The sequence below is a fragment of the Falco biarmicus genome, chromosome 3, assembly GCF_023638135.1.
Source record: "Falco biarmicus isolate bFalBia1 chromosome 3, bFalBia1.pri, whole genome shotgun sequence".
Lineage (NCBI taxonomy): Eukaryota > Metazoa > Chordata > Aves > Falconiformes > Falconidae > Falco > Falco biarmicus.
Genome location: NC_079290.1, coordinates 115,999,249 through 116,015,615, shown reverse-complemented (window position 1 = coordinate 116,015,615; position 16,367 = coordinate 115,999,249). Strand labels below are relative to the sequence as shown.

At 43.0% G+C, this 16,367-nt stretch overlaps 1 protein-coding gene across 2 annotated transcripts in view; it reads left to right on the top strand.

The window, feature by feature from the left end:
* Positions 1-2,671: 2,671 nt before the first annotated feature.
* The window catches only part of CLIC4 (chloride intracellular channel 4), a 33,149-nt gene continuing 19,453 nt past the window's right edge, over positions 2,672-16,367 (top strand). The window contains exon 1 of one of the 2 annotated variants that reach the window (XM_056331873.1): positions 2,672-2,834. In XM_056331873.1, the coding sequence (XP_056187848.1) occupies positions 2,763-2,834 (72 nt within the window). In that variant the 5' untranslated portion in view covers positions 2,672-2,762. Of the gene's footprint in view, positions 2,835-6,009; positions 6,162-16,367 lie in introns of those variants that run through there. The other variant, XM_056331874.1, reaches the window with a different exon arrangement.

Below are 16,367 nucleotides of genomic sequence, written 5' to 3'. Positions count from 1 at the left end.
CTGTTTTGCTGCTTTGCCAAATGGAAATAAGCCTCCTCAATACAGCATAAAATAATATAGAGGGAGCGACCTACTGATCTAAGCATAGGTGGGGGGGCCAGGATCACTTTGTTCTGACTCCCTGACTCGGTGCAAATTTAGCTTTTAATAAGTCACTTAACTTCTCTGACTCATTCCTCAAAGCTGTAAGAGGTGGGTAATACTCATTTCCCTACAGATTGTTAGGAGGACTGGTTATTTATTTTGTAAAGCTTGGACAAATTAACTCCAAGTATTATAAAAAAAAAAAAAACAACCACCACCATCTTCCAGAATAACATAAGCAGCAATTACAGAACTAGGAAAGAATCAAGAGCTTTCAACATTCAAAACCACTGTTCTGAGCATCGTTAGAGAAAGAGGTTTCACTTGAATAGGGAGGATGAGGGGTTTGGTAGGTGGCAGCTGGAAACCAGGAAAATGCCATCTAAAAGTAGAATAACTGAAAAGATATTAAGCAACTGACAAGGCTGGTGCAGCTGTGGATATAAATGAAATAAAGTAGCTATTAGCTGCTCTGCAAGATAACAGCATGTGAAGACTTTTGTGAGAGAAGAAATTCAGTGGCAGCAAGGAGAAAACGTCCCTGGCAGCTCCTTTGTATGGCTAGTAAAACACCAAAAAGCACAGAGGGCTTCAAATTTGTTGCTCTACACCTACCTTTAGCAGCACCGTGGGAGAGCGATTTCTTTGTACTGAAAACATTGCCTTTTCAAAAGTAGGTGGGTCTTTGCTTTGGGGAGGCTTTTAAAGTATTTCAAGTTTTACGAAACCCTGTGATTTGGAAGCTTTTGGCAGAGGATGGTGAAGCACAGAGGGGAAGGCTCGGTCCTCGGCTGAGAGGGGACTGCCTGGCTCAGCATTCCCTGTCCTGGCACTGCTCAGCCCCAGTTCATAGGACTTGGCTCTTGCCTTTCCCAGCAGACATGGAACAAGCAGCAGAGGGGAACAACTTTCCCCCGCCAGCATGCTGTGATGGCCATGCAGGAAAAGCGCCTCGTTACCAGTTCCTGAATCTACTGGGGACATTTGGCCCAAATGGTGCAAACTTCTCACTCCGCCGTCCGGAAAACTGAATGTAACACCCCAAGACTGATGCTTGTGGAAGGTCTCTGTGACAATCCCATTTTAGGGAAATATTTTTCCCTCCGCTCTATCCCACCCACTTTCCGACGACGACGGTGTCCTTTGTGGTACAGGCTGCAATTAATTTAAGGGCAATTACTCAGAGAGGTTCCTGGTCAGGGCTGGACTCCAGGCTTCTGCCTTGCTCCCGACTCGGTTTGGTTACAGTGACACACCGATTTCCAGTTTAGACAGTCCCACCCCATGAATCAGCGAGATTCCTTGGACTCTGTAAAACAAACAGAAACGAATCTTCCAGCGGCTCCCAGGGAGTCTGCCGAGCTGAGGGCTGTACAGAAGCTGTAGGAATGGGAATGAAAAGGACTTTGTTACATCGGTTGCCCAGCCCCATCAGCACCGGGAGAGGGGCTGACAGCAGTTTTTCCTGCTCTAAATGAACAATTCAAGGGCATTCAAAGATGAAATTTGCTTAAAGACATCCGGTTATGCAGAACTGAGGGTAGTAAAATGCCTGGAGAGATATGAGGTGAATACTCTGTCGGTAACCATTTCATCCGGAGCCATTTCTGGCTGCATGGAGGCATTTGGGTACAAATTACAGGGCGGTTGGTTCCAGCGCCAGGTCACAGACAGCATTAAAGCGGCGCAGGCGGAGAGCTGCGTCTCCAAGTCCTTCAGTGCCACCCCAGGGTATCCCACAGCCCCAGCGCATCCTACCCTGGGAACAGCTCAGCCGAGACGTTCAGGTGCAGCTCAGCTCAGACTATTAAAAATAAAAAGAGTCTGAGCTCCCAAAAAAAGGAAGGACTGGGGGGGAGGGCAGCTGCTGCCGGAGGATAAAAGCCACTCTGTTCACAACGGCTTGGACGTGAAGGCGCATGGGGAAAATGTGATCGCAGGCTGTGGTGCTATTTTGGTGAAAAGACTGGAAAAAGGGCAAAACCGTTTCATTTCCTTCCGATGTTTTGCCCAATTCTCCTTGTGCATTTTTCTGTCCGGCTCCTCAGTCGCTGACCTTAATAGCGAGGGAGAAACTAGGCTGGAAACACTCCTCCCTGCCTCTTGAAATAGATTTATTTTCCCCCCCTCAGTCAGGATTGACGGTATTTCTGGCCGGGCTGGCGCAGAAGCCGGCGCTGTGGCCGTGAGGGGAAAGTTTCTGCTCTGGCCGCCGTTCCCCTCAGGCGAGGCGGGCTGCAGGCCCCGCGGCCGAGGCGATGGCGGCCGAGGTGGGCGGGGGGGGGGGGGGGGGGGGGGGGGAAGCGACCCCCGGGCCCCCTCCCTGGGCCTAGCAGCGCCCACAGGCCTGTGGTCTCCACCGGGGCCGGGCCCCCAGCAGGCCGCTCCCAGACGGTGGGTGATCGGGCCCCTCGCCCCGGGGGGGTCCCGGCGGCGTGACATCCCCCCCCCCCCCCCCCCTCACCGCCTCACACACACCCCGCCGTCCCGCCATGGCAACGGCGGCCCCTCAGCGCCGGCCCCGCCCCCCGGTCCTGCCCCGCCCCTCAGCGCGGGTCCCGGCGGGCGCCTGGGCCGCTGGGGCGGGGCGGGCCGCAGTCGCGCGCAGGGCGGGTGAGGCGAGCGGAGCGGCGTCGCCGTCCCGGCTGGCCAGGCGAAAGGCGGGCGGAGGCTGAAGCATGGCGTTGTCCGTGCCGGTCAACGGGCTGAAGGAAGGTGATAAGGAACCGGTTATTGAGCTGTTTGTGAAGGTAAGGCGGGAGGGTCCCGGCCGCTCCCGTCCCGTCTGGGCGCCGCTCCCCTCAGCGCCCGCGCTCCGACCGTTGCCCCCTCCCCCCCCCCCCCCCCCCCCCTCCCCTCACCGCTTTCCCGCCCGCGGGGGCTCCATGTTCCCTCAGCGATCGGCTGCCGCCCTGAGGGGAGCCCCGCGCCGCCGGGGGGCTGCGGGGCAGGGGGGGGGAACGGCACGGAATCCGTGCCGTTCCCCCCCCGCCCCGCAGCCCCCCGGCGGCGCGGGGCTCCTCTCAGGGCGGTGCGAGCCCGGCTGGCGGCGACGCCCCGGCGGAGCGGGGCTACCGCGCACAAAAGGGCCCTTCGGCGGGGCGGGGAGGGCCGAGATAAGGCGAACGGCAGAGAAGTCCCTTCTGGAAAGTGGCCCCGCGTTTGCTGGAAAATTCTTTTCCCCAGAGCAAATGGTGCAGCTGGCGCGGAGCAAGGGTGTGGGCACCCGTAGGAGAGAGGAGTAACTTGCTGGGTGCACCACCATCCATCACCCCTGCCGTGCAGCGCTCTGCATTGTCTGCCCGAGTTGGGCGTCGAGGTAATAAAAAATCCGAGTTAAATTTTCACGCAGGAGTCCTTACTTTTGTGTCAGGCACCAAACATGTAAACGCGTCGCCGCTTTTTCTGCCGAACTAGAAGAATGAGCGTGTGTTGTCTGGCCCTTATCTGGCAAAGGTACCATATGGTATCTCCACATGTTTTGCATTCGCATATTGCAGTATGATGCAATATTTTGCATCCTCCAGGGCTCTGGTGATGCAGCATCTTACTTTTACTTCATATCAGAAGTGCAGAGAGTAAACGGTGTTGATCTTTTCTTTCTGTGCTCAAATTTAACTTTGAAGAAAGCCTCCGTAGGAAAGAAGTGTTTTAATTCTTCAGATGAAGTTTCTTTCGGTTGCAGTGAGAAAATAACAAAAGCCTTCATTTGAGATCTTGGGACTTGCTTAGTGCGAAAGCCACAATGACAAACATGAAAATTTCTAGCAGGCTACGTAGAGCTTTAAAGATAAGATATTAGCTATAGATTTTATTTCTTAAACAATACTCTAAATGACACTGGACGACTTCTCCTTTCAGACTTTTTAGTAGTATTGAGGGGCAGTAACGGGACCCAGGGAAAGCATTGCAGTGGAGGATTCCAGACCTGATTTTAGTCAGAATATTTAGGTTCTTCCTGTAGAGGTTAGAACTTAGTAGTACAGCAATTAAACTACAGATTACTTTGAATTATTTATAGCAGTACTTCTTTAATATAACATGACAACTCATCTTCCTCTGTCCTAAAGTTCATTGGCTGATTTTTCTCATTTTTAAACAAATGAGAGCAGTGATTGATGGCAGAAAGATTTGGGAGCAGGGGGAATAATAAGCCTAGTGAGGATATTTCATGTATGAGGTGTAGTGTGGAAGAAGGTGTAAAATTAGTTGTGAGAAAGATGTATTGGTTGTGATTAAATCAGTGTTGGACCAGCAAAGATGTGAGACTATGAAAGGGGAACAGCAGGGAATTTTTCCATCCCTCTCAGTTGAAACTTCTTTATTGGCATGGATTTAAGAGGCTATATTCGGGATTAATCAGTCAGTAGTATCTCCCTCCAGGAAGCCTTTTCCCAGTGTTACAAATAGCTGCTGCAAGCTCTATACTGTCTGCCTTTAGGATAAAGTTCAGGTTACAAAAGAAGTTATTCTTGTCTGACTTCATGATCTTCAAGTAAAAGTTATTTCCCTGGAAAATCCTGTGGAAGAAGAACACCCTCCACCCTGGCAGACAGACCAAAATAGTTGTTTTATCTGGGTGCTGCTGCCTGTCCCACAGTTTATTGAAGCTGTTAAGTATAATCGGAACAGTGTTTTTGTAAAGCTAATAGAAGTCTTGTCCTGCGTCATTAAGATGGTCACTTCATAAAATGCAAGCAGAATGTTTATGGTTATTCAATATAACTAATAGTGTCTGGCTAAAAGAGCATTAGATTTTGATTTAGGTCCCCCTCCAGCCCTATAAATGGGAAGCTTAGTGCCTGCTTTTGTGTTGCACGGTTTTCGCCTGGTTATGGGTGCAATCTAGAACAAGACTGAAGTTATTGAGTGAATGTTAAGAGTATTTTGCAATGTAGCTGATCACTTTTCAAACAGTATTTGGGGTCTTGGTTCTACGTGTGCACTGTTAGTCACCGAAGCTCTTAAGGCAGAGGTAGTGGAAAGACTTCTTGACCAAAAAAGAAATCTCTGCCAAATGCCCGCGGCTGAAGGGCGGTAACTGTATGACCTGTGTACAAAGGATTGTAGCAGCCAGACTAAGATGAAACAAAGGTATGGATTAAAGCTTGAGAAAAACTTGTGAAGCAGGAGAAACCCTTTGGCTTCCTGCCCAAAATGTTGGGTTTGAATCTTACTAAATTGTGATCAGTAACAAAATAGGATGGGCACAGCGTGGGGAGGAGTGCACACGCGGTTAGGTTCCAGTTATGAATAACTATATAGGGCTTTTTGTCACCAGCAAATTGGTTTGATTTATCCAAGGAGACAGTGTATCAGTCTGCTGTAACTTGTCATAGTCTGTGACAGCACATGTGCAGATCTAGGATGCTTAGGTAAGAAAATGGGTTACAGTGCTGAAACTGAGGTGAATAATCTATTTCTTGGTCTCACATAATGGGTGGCTTCAGCAGCTTTTTCATTACAGCGCTGGTGGGCTGCCTGCGGTCTCTTTTAAACTAACTGTAAATATTTTTCAAGTCTTTCAGAGCTGATTAGGAGAAAGTAGTGATGTATCTGATTTCATTTAGTTTCCTCGTATGTTCACATGTTTTATTAATGAGGGAGGCCCGCTTCCATTGTCTAACAAGAGTATTTTTTTTATGCCCTAGTGGCGTTTTAGAGTAGTGAAGACTCTGTTGTAATGAAAACACAGGCAGAAACCCGAGCATTGTGATCTGAATGCAACTCGTATAGGCCACTTGTAATAGCTGCAATTTAGTTGATCGTGTGTGGATTTTTATTATAAATAAAAAGCATGGTGGACTGACTTGGTCAAATAGAACCACTCATCTGTGGAAAACACAGGGCAGAGCTTACAAAACTACTTGTGCCATTTCTTGAAGGCAGTGTGCAGAGGAGACGGGGATGGAAGCTGCTCAGAGCTCAGCCCTCGATGTTCGAGAGGGCAGCTGGTGATTGCATTCTTCTTGTAATAGCAAGGTGAAGACATGGATGATCAAGAAGTTTGGTGTTAAAGGAAAAAACAACAAACTCAACAAACAAGAAATTCTTAGTCCTGTATCTGCTGGCATGAGGTGGGTTATAGTAGATGTAGGTAACCGTTAAGGAAGGTGCTGCTCTCTTCTTCGACTGTGTAACATGTGTATACTTGCAAATTAATTAAACCTTGGATTTCTGGAAGCTTTGAAATAAGACGTCATTGCGAAATTGGGCACCTGTTTTGAGAATCAGATAGTATCTGCTATCTGTTTACCTGTGAATTGTACTGTCAGTAGAAAAAAAGCTGTGATTTCACATTTAATAAATACCCTACGCTAAGCTGCTCCCAACAGTTGTAACAGAAGCTTGTCTACATTTTTGTATCTCTGAATTAAACAAATCTGGCAGGTGAACTGTATGTCTTCCAGGATCCAGATCTGTTTTCTTCAGTTAAGTATTGTAGCCTGTGGCAGGAAGGAGATGAATGTCTGCATCACTAGCAGCAGACGTGGTACTAGCTCAGGGCTGGGTGAGAGGAGTGTGATTTGTCTGAACTGCATGCGTTCAGGTCTGCCTTTGTCTTGCAGTTGCTCATTGCCTGTGCTTATCCTTATGTAAGGTCTCATGTGTCGTTCTGGAGTAGTATAGCTGCTGTACATTGGTTTATAACAAACATTTCCATGATCTTGATCTTGTTTGTTGCCATTGGTGTTGGTTGGTGTTGGTTTTTTTTGGGGACACACACACACACACCTGCAATATTGCTGCAAAAATAAAAGGAACATCACTATAAGGAAATATCAGGACTAGAGACATGCAACATTGCTTCTCAGAGACAGTCTTGTTGGGGGCAGGCTTGTTACTTGATAATCTTGTTAGATAACTCTCCTCCTTACATACCAGATCATCATTTGGAGGTTTTGATGCACTAACCTCTACACCTGAGAACTTTCTCAGTCCACCTTTGATATGATTTAGGTTAGACAGCAAAATTTCATGCGTGGCTTATTTCTTGTGAGCAAATACTGGAGTATTATAAAGGATCCCTTTATAAACTTGAGAAGTAACGGTCGTCTTATATATCCTGTGCTTAGTTGTTACAAATCGGGCCTCTTCCTTCTTTGGCCCGCAAACCATATTCCTTTAAATTCTGGTTGGGAAAGTTCTCATAGCCAGAAATATGCTTGGCTTTTTGATTTGAATCTGATTGCTAATACAGCAACTGGTGCACTTGGTACAATACTGTTTAAAAATACAGAGATGGTCTCAAGTGCAAAACATTGGAAAGTAAGCTAAAAACTAGCAATCATTTTCAAAGGGATTATACAGATGAGTTAGCTTTTCTTGAGTCAAAAATTGTCTCTGACTACACTTCAAGAGTAGTGGTTTTATTTACTGGCATCTATCCTCCCCTTTCCAATGATTAACATCTAGACAGCTCAGTTAGGCGATCAAGAGAACTCGTGTTCTACTTTGTAGTTGAAATATGTCTGACACTTGTTTAACTTGTCTAACAGTTTTCCTCCTTTCCCCACAAAGTGGTCTGAGAACTGGCAGAGTTCCTGAATTTCAACTCGTTGCCCTTCATAGCCTGCTGATCTACCGGCTGGGATTGTATGGCCGTCTGCAGTGGTGCTTCCGAGTCATTTGCTCAGAGGTGCATACAAGTGCTGTATGCCATAGGTGTGTTCTTCAAGCACAGATACTGCTATAAAAGACAAATCTGTCCTCAGTTTTCCCAGATGGGAGATGTCTCAGGCTGTGCATTGGAGGCTTGAAGGGGAAAGAGAAGCCTGTGTATCAGAGCACATGTTGTGGGACAAACTTCAGGGCCTGGAACTGATCAAAAGTCAGGGTAGATGCACATCAAGGGTCTGAGCAGTCTGAGTCTCGTTGCTGATGCTTTTGTACATCAGTCTGTGATTGTGTGCATGTGCAGTGAGGGAATCACAGAAGCAGGGAAGAGCATACTTAACATCAAAGTTCTTGTGAAAGTATTTGAAGAGAATGAGAATACATACATATCTTTATGTCTGTACATAAAGATAGTTGATTGCTGAGAAGTAACATGTAGATACGAGGAATATTGATGTAAACTCAGTACCACGGTTGGGAGGTGCGTGGGAGGGTCTGATAATCTTTCAGTGGGCAGCACTGTGACAGTATTAGCATCATAAGAAGTTAGTAATCGTTGCCCTCACAGCCTGAAGTGACTCAGTGTCGCTGTCTAGTCTTTCACTGGTTATCCTAACCTCATCTTGTGGAAGGAAACAGTGGGGAAAGAGAGTTCTTTATTTGAGGAGTATTACTGTCTGTCTCTTAATGTGAGTAGGGTGAGCAGAGAAGTAGTTGGTTCAGTAGCTGAACTTTTGGGTTTTTGAAGGGGTGTCGTCCCCTACAAAATCTGTGTTTGGAAGAATCTAGTAGGGGAATTCATTGAACTTCTAGCTAAATAGTAATCTGTGTACTTTGGAAAATGACTTTTGTACTCTGAGGTTGCAAGTTTGAGTTTTAAAAGTATATGCTAGTTAAAAGGGACAAAGAAAGCCCTGGGCTGCTGCTGTTTTCTCACCAGTGTAGGCATGTTCAGATTATCTTTTAAATGAGACATTTACTGTGATGTGACTAACACAAGGTCTATGCACTTTTGTAATGTTGCATACATCAATTCTGAGTTCTGGCTGGGCTGGACATGCCACTTAAGAATCCACAAGAACTTTTGAGACTGGATAACTGTACTTGACAGTAATTGGATTTGTTGTCTTTTTTAATTTTTTTTTTTGATAGATGCTCTCTTTTGCACTGCAGCTGATAATCAACTGAGCAGGGCAATTCTACAAAACCTCACTGGACAGTGGGAGAAAGTGAGGTGGTTTTGTGTGCTCATAAGTATCTACAACTTCGTCTAAGACAACAAACTTTAACTAAAGTGGTGGTTGCTTGCAAGTTGACTGTCCATGGAAGAATATTTTACACCTGTACTTCTATCCATCTAATTCGATTTTTATCTTCAAAGTTCTTTGTAAATAAACTGTTAACAAACAACTTAGTGCTAATCAAGTTGTTGTTGATGGTTTTTGTTTTGTTTTTATTCTTTTCTTGCATATTCTTCACTTTGAGATTATATAGTTTCACTCTTTGGGTACTGACTCTGCTTGTTTTTTTGTATTAAGAATTAGTGAACATTTGAACAGTTAAAAAACCCAGCCCCCAAATCATTATGTTGCCTTAAAACAAGTTTAAATAGAGCTTTGACTTCAAGAGCTTTAAGTCCTCTGTGTAGAATATTTTTTTCCTAGAAAAGATAATAGTTGCTGTTTTTAAACTTGTTTTGAGGTGTTTTTTTTTAATTCAGGTCAAACAGGCATTTGTGGGACAGTCTGATTTTTAGGGCTCTGAATGCTGTGTTTGTTTATGCTGAAGTGAAAAACATAAGCTAAACTGCTATTGATTATAAATGTCTTTGTGTGCGGGAGTTCTCTGAGAGTTCAGACTTATTCCTTGTATTGTTGGCTAGACAAAGGGCAAGGAACTTTACAAGAGGAAAGGAAATGACTTAGTTCTGTACACTGAATGTCCATATTAGGTATAAACTAAATATAGGAGTGTAATCCAGGAGTGAAGTCATATCTGTGTATTTTCATGAGAAGAGCTAATGAGATCAGCCAGTGCTACTGGATCGGCTTCAGAGTTTTTTGGCTCTGTTAACGCCTTACAATTTTGGCTAGAGTTTGATGATCTGTATTTTGGAGAGCTGCTTTTCTTAAATGAAGGAAATAGTTCTTTACGTGATTCTGTCTAAAAATAAAATCAAAGCAAGCATAAGTGTATTTCTGTAGCCTTCCGAAGTGATGTGTTAGCCACCCTACTGAGACATGCTGTACTGGAGCTTGATGAGATAAGGCAAAACTTCCCGAAGGAGGAAGCTCTGGTCTGCAGCTGAAGAATGTGGATACCATCTCCCAAGGGACACAGAATGCAGTCATGTAGGTGCCTTTTAGTAACAGAGTTGGACATTGCTTGTATTGCAACCAGAAGCAACAGAGGGCAGGCCTTCCTCGAAACCTTTATTCTCTAGCTGCTCTAAAATAAAAACTCCAACGCTGGTTTCAGTCTAAGATAAATGTTTTTCCTTGCTAGAGCTTTGGAATATGCTGTTAGCAGGGGGAAACAGGTTCAGAACTGCAGCGCAGTCTCAGTGAGTTTTGATAATTTGAGCAATTTCTTTGTTCATTGGCACGTTCTTCTGTGGATGTTGCTGTTTACATCCTGATTTGGAGGCAGTTGGGTTTTAGCTGTATTCCTTATCGTATGAGAATTCTGAAGCTCCCAGATTATTGCTTTTGGGCTAGCATTTTGACGGGAAAGTCATTTAGGCATCTCACATGGGCTGGAGAAGGAGCAGTGCACAGGGTGAAGTTGAAGCAGCTCTTCATCATTCCTCTCTGCTAATGTCGAACTCATTGCTCATCTTAGGTCTGTAAGTTGGGTTATAAAATACCATAAACAGTTATTTGTTTTTCTGTCCCGCAGAAGTGATTCATGCATAGAGGTTTATTTGAAGAATTCTTAAATGCCAAAGATAAATTTTACTTGGTCTTCTGAGCCCCAGTGACAAGGCTTGCAGTTCTTTCCTACAATTTTTATTTCGTTATTTGGGGGTGGTTCTGGTGTTGGAAATAGGTGTCTCGGGCTGTAGCCAAAGCACGCAGTGTACTTTAACAGATTTAATGTGTGGGGCAAGAGAATCATTGTCATATACAATGCCAATTCCAAGCTTATATGCTAGGTACCCAAAGGCAAGTTTCAAGCACTGCAAAAGAAATCCTTTGTGCTGTATATTTAATCGCCTGCTTACAGTTTCCTTCTAGAATATTGCAAGAATGCGTCAAGCTGATAAACAGCAAATTTTAGTCAGTTTGGCTCTTTTATCTTGGCAAGATTTGTTACAGCTGGATCACTTTGTTAAAGGTATTGCCACTGAGGTGAGAGGGATGGCAGGGAAGAAATGCCAGATTCTGCTGTTAATGAATAATTTAATTTTCCTGTGTCAGGCTAGGAGGTGGTCATGTGTGTGGCTGTCCACAATAATCCCAAGTTTTTGTATTCATATTGTTAAGCTAATTTCTTCACTGAAGAAAACGGTGGTTAGTATTTAATGCAGGTTTTGATTCTGATTCTTCATCTGATTCTCCCAAAGGATGAACATGGGATAATTTCTTTTCTCCAAAGAACTGAAGTGCTTAATTAATTTCTACTGAATTGTGATGTCACTTTAATATATCATGAATATCCCATAACTGTTTCCAAAAGCTTTACAGTGACAATTGGGTAGCAGTAAGCATTTGTTGCAGGAAAGTATACAAGACAAGTCTACTAATTATTTTGTTAGGAATAGCATCACAGGGCTAAAAATAGCATCATCCTAAAATGGGCAGTTGCTATTACAGTCAAATGTCTTAACACAGTGGTGGCCTAACAGAAAGGTAATGACTGAAGAGGCTACTTGAATGGGCTGGTAAGCATTCCTTTCCTTGGTTTAATAGCCACATCTCAAGTAAATGCAGGGTGTTCAGTTAATTTTCTTGAGCTTTTTGAGTTTACCGGAATTTCAGCTGATGTGGAAGTTGGATTGATGACACATTGGGCGAAGATGGTATAGCTTGTTAGGAGGCAGGGGTAACTAAGGTTGTTTTTTCCCTGGGTGTGGTGGATGTCAATCAGCTTATAAAAATATAGATTAATCGGCTTAGGCTTTTTGCGATGAATTCCAGGTATGAGCACTGGCCTTATGCTTTTTGTTTTCTATTTTTTCTATGTTTTTCTTAAAGGACTAGCTATTTAGGGTAGCAGTGATTACCTATATTGTTGTACAAAAGTAAAATTGGGGAATGTGCTGTGGCTGTGATTTGAGAGTTTTTCTGACTTGATACAGTGTTACCAAGCTTTTTAAAGTTCCCTCATAAAGGTCAAATAAAGGTTTACACTAATCATTGCGGTTCATATGAAGGTAAGACTGTGATGCAGGTGCTGTAAGCTTGATTTGGAGCTTCCTGAGGTCAGCTGTCTTCAGTTTGGAAATGAATGTACACTCTTCTCCTGAAAGATATTTTCTTATTTTTAGGTAGCACATAATGAGGGATTTGCTTATCTTGTCACTTCCATTGTGAAAAAAGTTACCTTCCGAGTTCAAAAGCATTTGAAAAGGTACTGGGGAAACTTATGGTGGAGTTTAGTTAGTAATGGTAACAGAAAACAGGATTACATAGAAAAGGCATGATGCAGAGGTGGTGCCCTTTTGCACTGTCTGTGATGCTATAGGCTCATCTACTGGCAACACGCAACACGAGGAACAAAAGTGAATTTGGAGTAATAGTTGTACAAGGTGCCAAACCGCTGATGTTTGAGGTGATGAGAATGATGTTAGATGTTTTATTTAGAATCTTAACATTGTGAAAGAATTGCAGGAGTTAGCTTGCTTGTTGGAGACATTTAATAGTGTTAATAAATCTTAACGGTTGCTACAAGCTTACTCTGTTCTTAGAGTGAGTCTTTAGTGACTTTTCAACTTATGTTAGCGTAAATGAGCAGGATAGGTTTCAAAATACATGTGAGCTTTGTTAAAAAGCTATGCTGGAATACACGAGACCCTGTGCCCTGACACTGAAGAAACCAGCTGCCTTTGTTCCTCTTTCTTTTAAGATGTTGACATGGACCTTCAAAAGTGGAACAGGTTTTTTTTATCTATTAAGAAAAGCTTTTAAAAGAGAGGGAGAATTGGTTCATAAGCATGACAAATGTCAGCTGTAATGAGCACTTGGAATGGAAGGAACTGTAATGGTATGTTAGATATTGAACAGCTTTGCCAAATGTGAATTCTAATATAAAGATGAGGTCAAGACAGAAGTAGTCTTTGAGCCTAGCAGTACTATGTTGGGGAAGCAGTTAAATTCTTCTTTATTCTATCCTCTTTTGTGTGGATTTTTTTTTCCCCTTCATGAGGTGGTCCCAACCCATCACAATTCTTGGATGTGGATCTGTCTGCATGGCTGTGGGCTAGTGACATCCTGTTAGGCAAGGTGTGTGTAGTAGGTGGTTTCCAGGCCTTTTTCATTCATCTTTCACATGGATGTGGTGATAGCAGCTCTCGCTGGCTGATTATTAAAGCAAGCAGATGTCTTTGCAATGTTTATGAAGCATTCATTGCTTGAAGCTCATTGGTATGTCTGGTGGGAGAAGGGAACAGACATGCTGGAAGGCGTTGTCCAATGTTGTTGTTGGGTCTGTGCTGGCATAGCTGTTGATGTGTTTGAATAATAGGCTAAGATTTTGTTCAGCTTTGTTAGTTTGCCTGTCCTTCTAGTTCTGTTCTTTACATTTTCTATTTTAGCATCTTTTTGTCAGTACTCTTTTTTTTTTTTTTTATACTTACCAGAATAGATGAATTGGAAAGAAAATTATCTCCAAGCAGCATGTGTAAGTACCTGTAGACAGTATTTCAGTTTTAAGGTTAGAGTAAGATTTACCTGCTTAGTTTCAGTGCTATTAAGAAAATGAAAGTGAGTGTTTTAAGTTATGTATGTCACAAGCAGTGCCTGCTGCTGCCCCTAACTGTAGGTTTCCAGTATCAGCAATAAAATGTTTGATCTATATTGAAACATGGCGTGAAGGTCCTTCTGGTATTCTGAATCTTTTCCAGGATGAAATTGTCTTTCTGTGGTGTTTTTGTTTTGTTTGTTTTTTTTTTCTTCCCCCTAGTCCTGACCTTCCCTGTCTTTTGCTTATTGTGGCAGGGAACATCTTGAGGCTGTCAGCAATACCAGACTCATTTATTATAATGTGCCACTTGTGTGTGTTGAAATGTCCTGTTAAGTTTTGGTCTGCCTAGTGGCACGAGGACACCCACCACACAGAAACAAAAGCTTTCACATGTAAGTTGGGGCACTGGCTATCCACTGTTTGGAGAGGTGAGAGGAAAGGTGAAATGACAAGCAGAAGTGTCCTCCTTGTCTTGTCATCCCTCAGATTAAACCTGGTTGAACCAGATTTAGTTAGCATTGGAGTTCAGGGCTTGACTCTAGCTTGCTCTCTGACCCGCTCCTCCCATAAAACCACAAACCAACTCCCTTCTCAAACTAACAAACCTGAAGGGGTGAGAATGAGCTGAACACTGTGTATTGCAGGCAACGCTTTTCCAGTCCTGGTCTCTGCAACTTGCTACCTTGTCCCCTGTTGTCTTCTTTTGAATGATGCTTCATTTTTTTCTTTTGAGACATTGGGGACCCTTGAAGATATGCTTTGACTTGCAGAGTGATTACGTATAACACCCCTGAAGCTCATCCATCTACAGCCTGAACAGAAATACAAACCAATCGGTATAGTGGCACCATGCAGAGGAGGCGTTTGCCCGGTGTTATATCAATACTGCTATAGTCCTTTCATGGATGTAATTCTTTACATCTTATCTGAAAACACTGCTCAGTAAACAGGATGGAATTCTGTTTATTCAGCTTGGCAAGATAAAGGTCTGAGCAGACACTGCAAGGATTTAGGCTGATACTACCAGACCATTTTCAGTATTCATGTGTGGAACATTAAACCACTGCTTTCTGTATTCTTTCATCTCAGGAGTTTTGCATTGCTGCATGTTTTTCACTTGGATCAGTTTGTTTACCTTAAACAGTTTCCTCTCAAAACAGTAATCCATGTAGGATTATTATTAATTTACTCTTCTTTTTTTTTTTTTTTTTTTAATGGTCTTACTGTTCATGCAACATGCAAGAGTGATTGTTATCTGCTGTTTTGGAGTAATGGGTATGCATCATGTAGTTTGCATCATGTAGTTTTCCCAGCAGATTTTTTTTTTGTGAGAACTGAGATATATTTCAAGATTGTGTAGTCAAAATTTGAACACACCTTCTGATTTTCCCCCCCCATCTGTTTGTTGGAACATTAGTCTTCTAGACTTTGCAGATTGCAGGTATCTTATACAGGGGAGCAGGGACTTTCTTTGTGGTATAATCAAATAGCTCCAGTAGTTAACTTTGAAGGGAATTCATAACTTTGAATAGATACTTCTAAAATGCATTTTTCCCTTCTTCATCCAAACTTTGTTTTTTCCAGTTCCGATATGCCAAACCTGGGAGAGATTCCCTTGATAGTTTTGGATAAATCAGGAAATGGTCTTCCAATGTTCTGCCCTTTTGTTTTATTTATGTAGGCAGAGACAGAACTGTATTATATTTCTCATCAGATGCACTTTGACTTTTACTATTATTTCTGCAGTCATTTGATCCAGTTTGGGAAAATAGTAGTGTGCTCCTTCTAACTGGTTGCTGTTTGAAACAATTTTTGCAGGCCTTTGGGTCCAAAATTTTCTAGCATTCTTTTTTATTCTTGAGTCTGTGAGATCTATACTATATAATAAGGGCTTTGTGTCCTTTAAGTTTCTTTGCTTGTCTGTTATTCTTATTAGTCTTTCAGTAAACATCAGGACTACCTCGATAAAGTAAATACAGGCAGGTTCTTGTGTGAGGAGTCAAGTTAATTTTTATGCAGCTGTAAAGGCAAACATTTCACAATTTAAGTGGATTTCTTTTTTCTTCCCTTAGCTTGTTTAGCCACTTAAATAGATGTATGATTACATATACTCTCCTGTTTTTTTGGGAAAAACAATCTCATTTGAATGAAATCACTGCTTCAGGGGAAGAGAAAGGGAGGAGGTGGTTTCCGCACTGGCTGGATCAACTAAGCTCAGTCTTCCAGACAGTGGGATAAGTAGATTTTTTTTTTTCTTTTTTTTTTCCCCCCACTAAGTAGCTGGCACTCTTGCTTGGGCTGAGCTACTTGGCATTAGGAGTTGCCAGTAAGTTTTACTTATGATAAACCAGGTTGACTTCTCCGTGAGCATACTTACTTGTTTTACTGCCTTGTAACTTTCATTCTTATTTGACCCTTTCTTACTTGGGTTTCTTTAAAAAGTAGCCCTGTTTGGTTTTCATAAAATACTGTAGGGTGAGTGCTATGGTGTATGTATGCCCCGATGTTTCTCTGTGCCACATCTTAAAATTAACAAGGTCTGTTTTGCCACATAAGTTTTTTTAATTGCAGTCAGTTTGTGGAGGGTAACACAACTTTGTTCAAGGCAACTGGATATCTTTAGTTTTTTTCTTGCTTTGATAAATCCTTTATGGCAGCTGCTAGTTTTTCAGACTACTTGGTGGTGTCTTTAGCATAGCAAGTGTTGGCCATGGGTCACAGTCAAGTTAAACACTGTGTTTGCCAGGGTGCTTTCCCTGGTG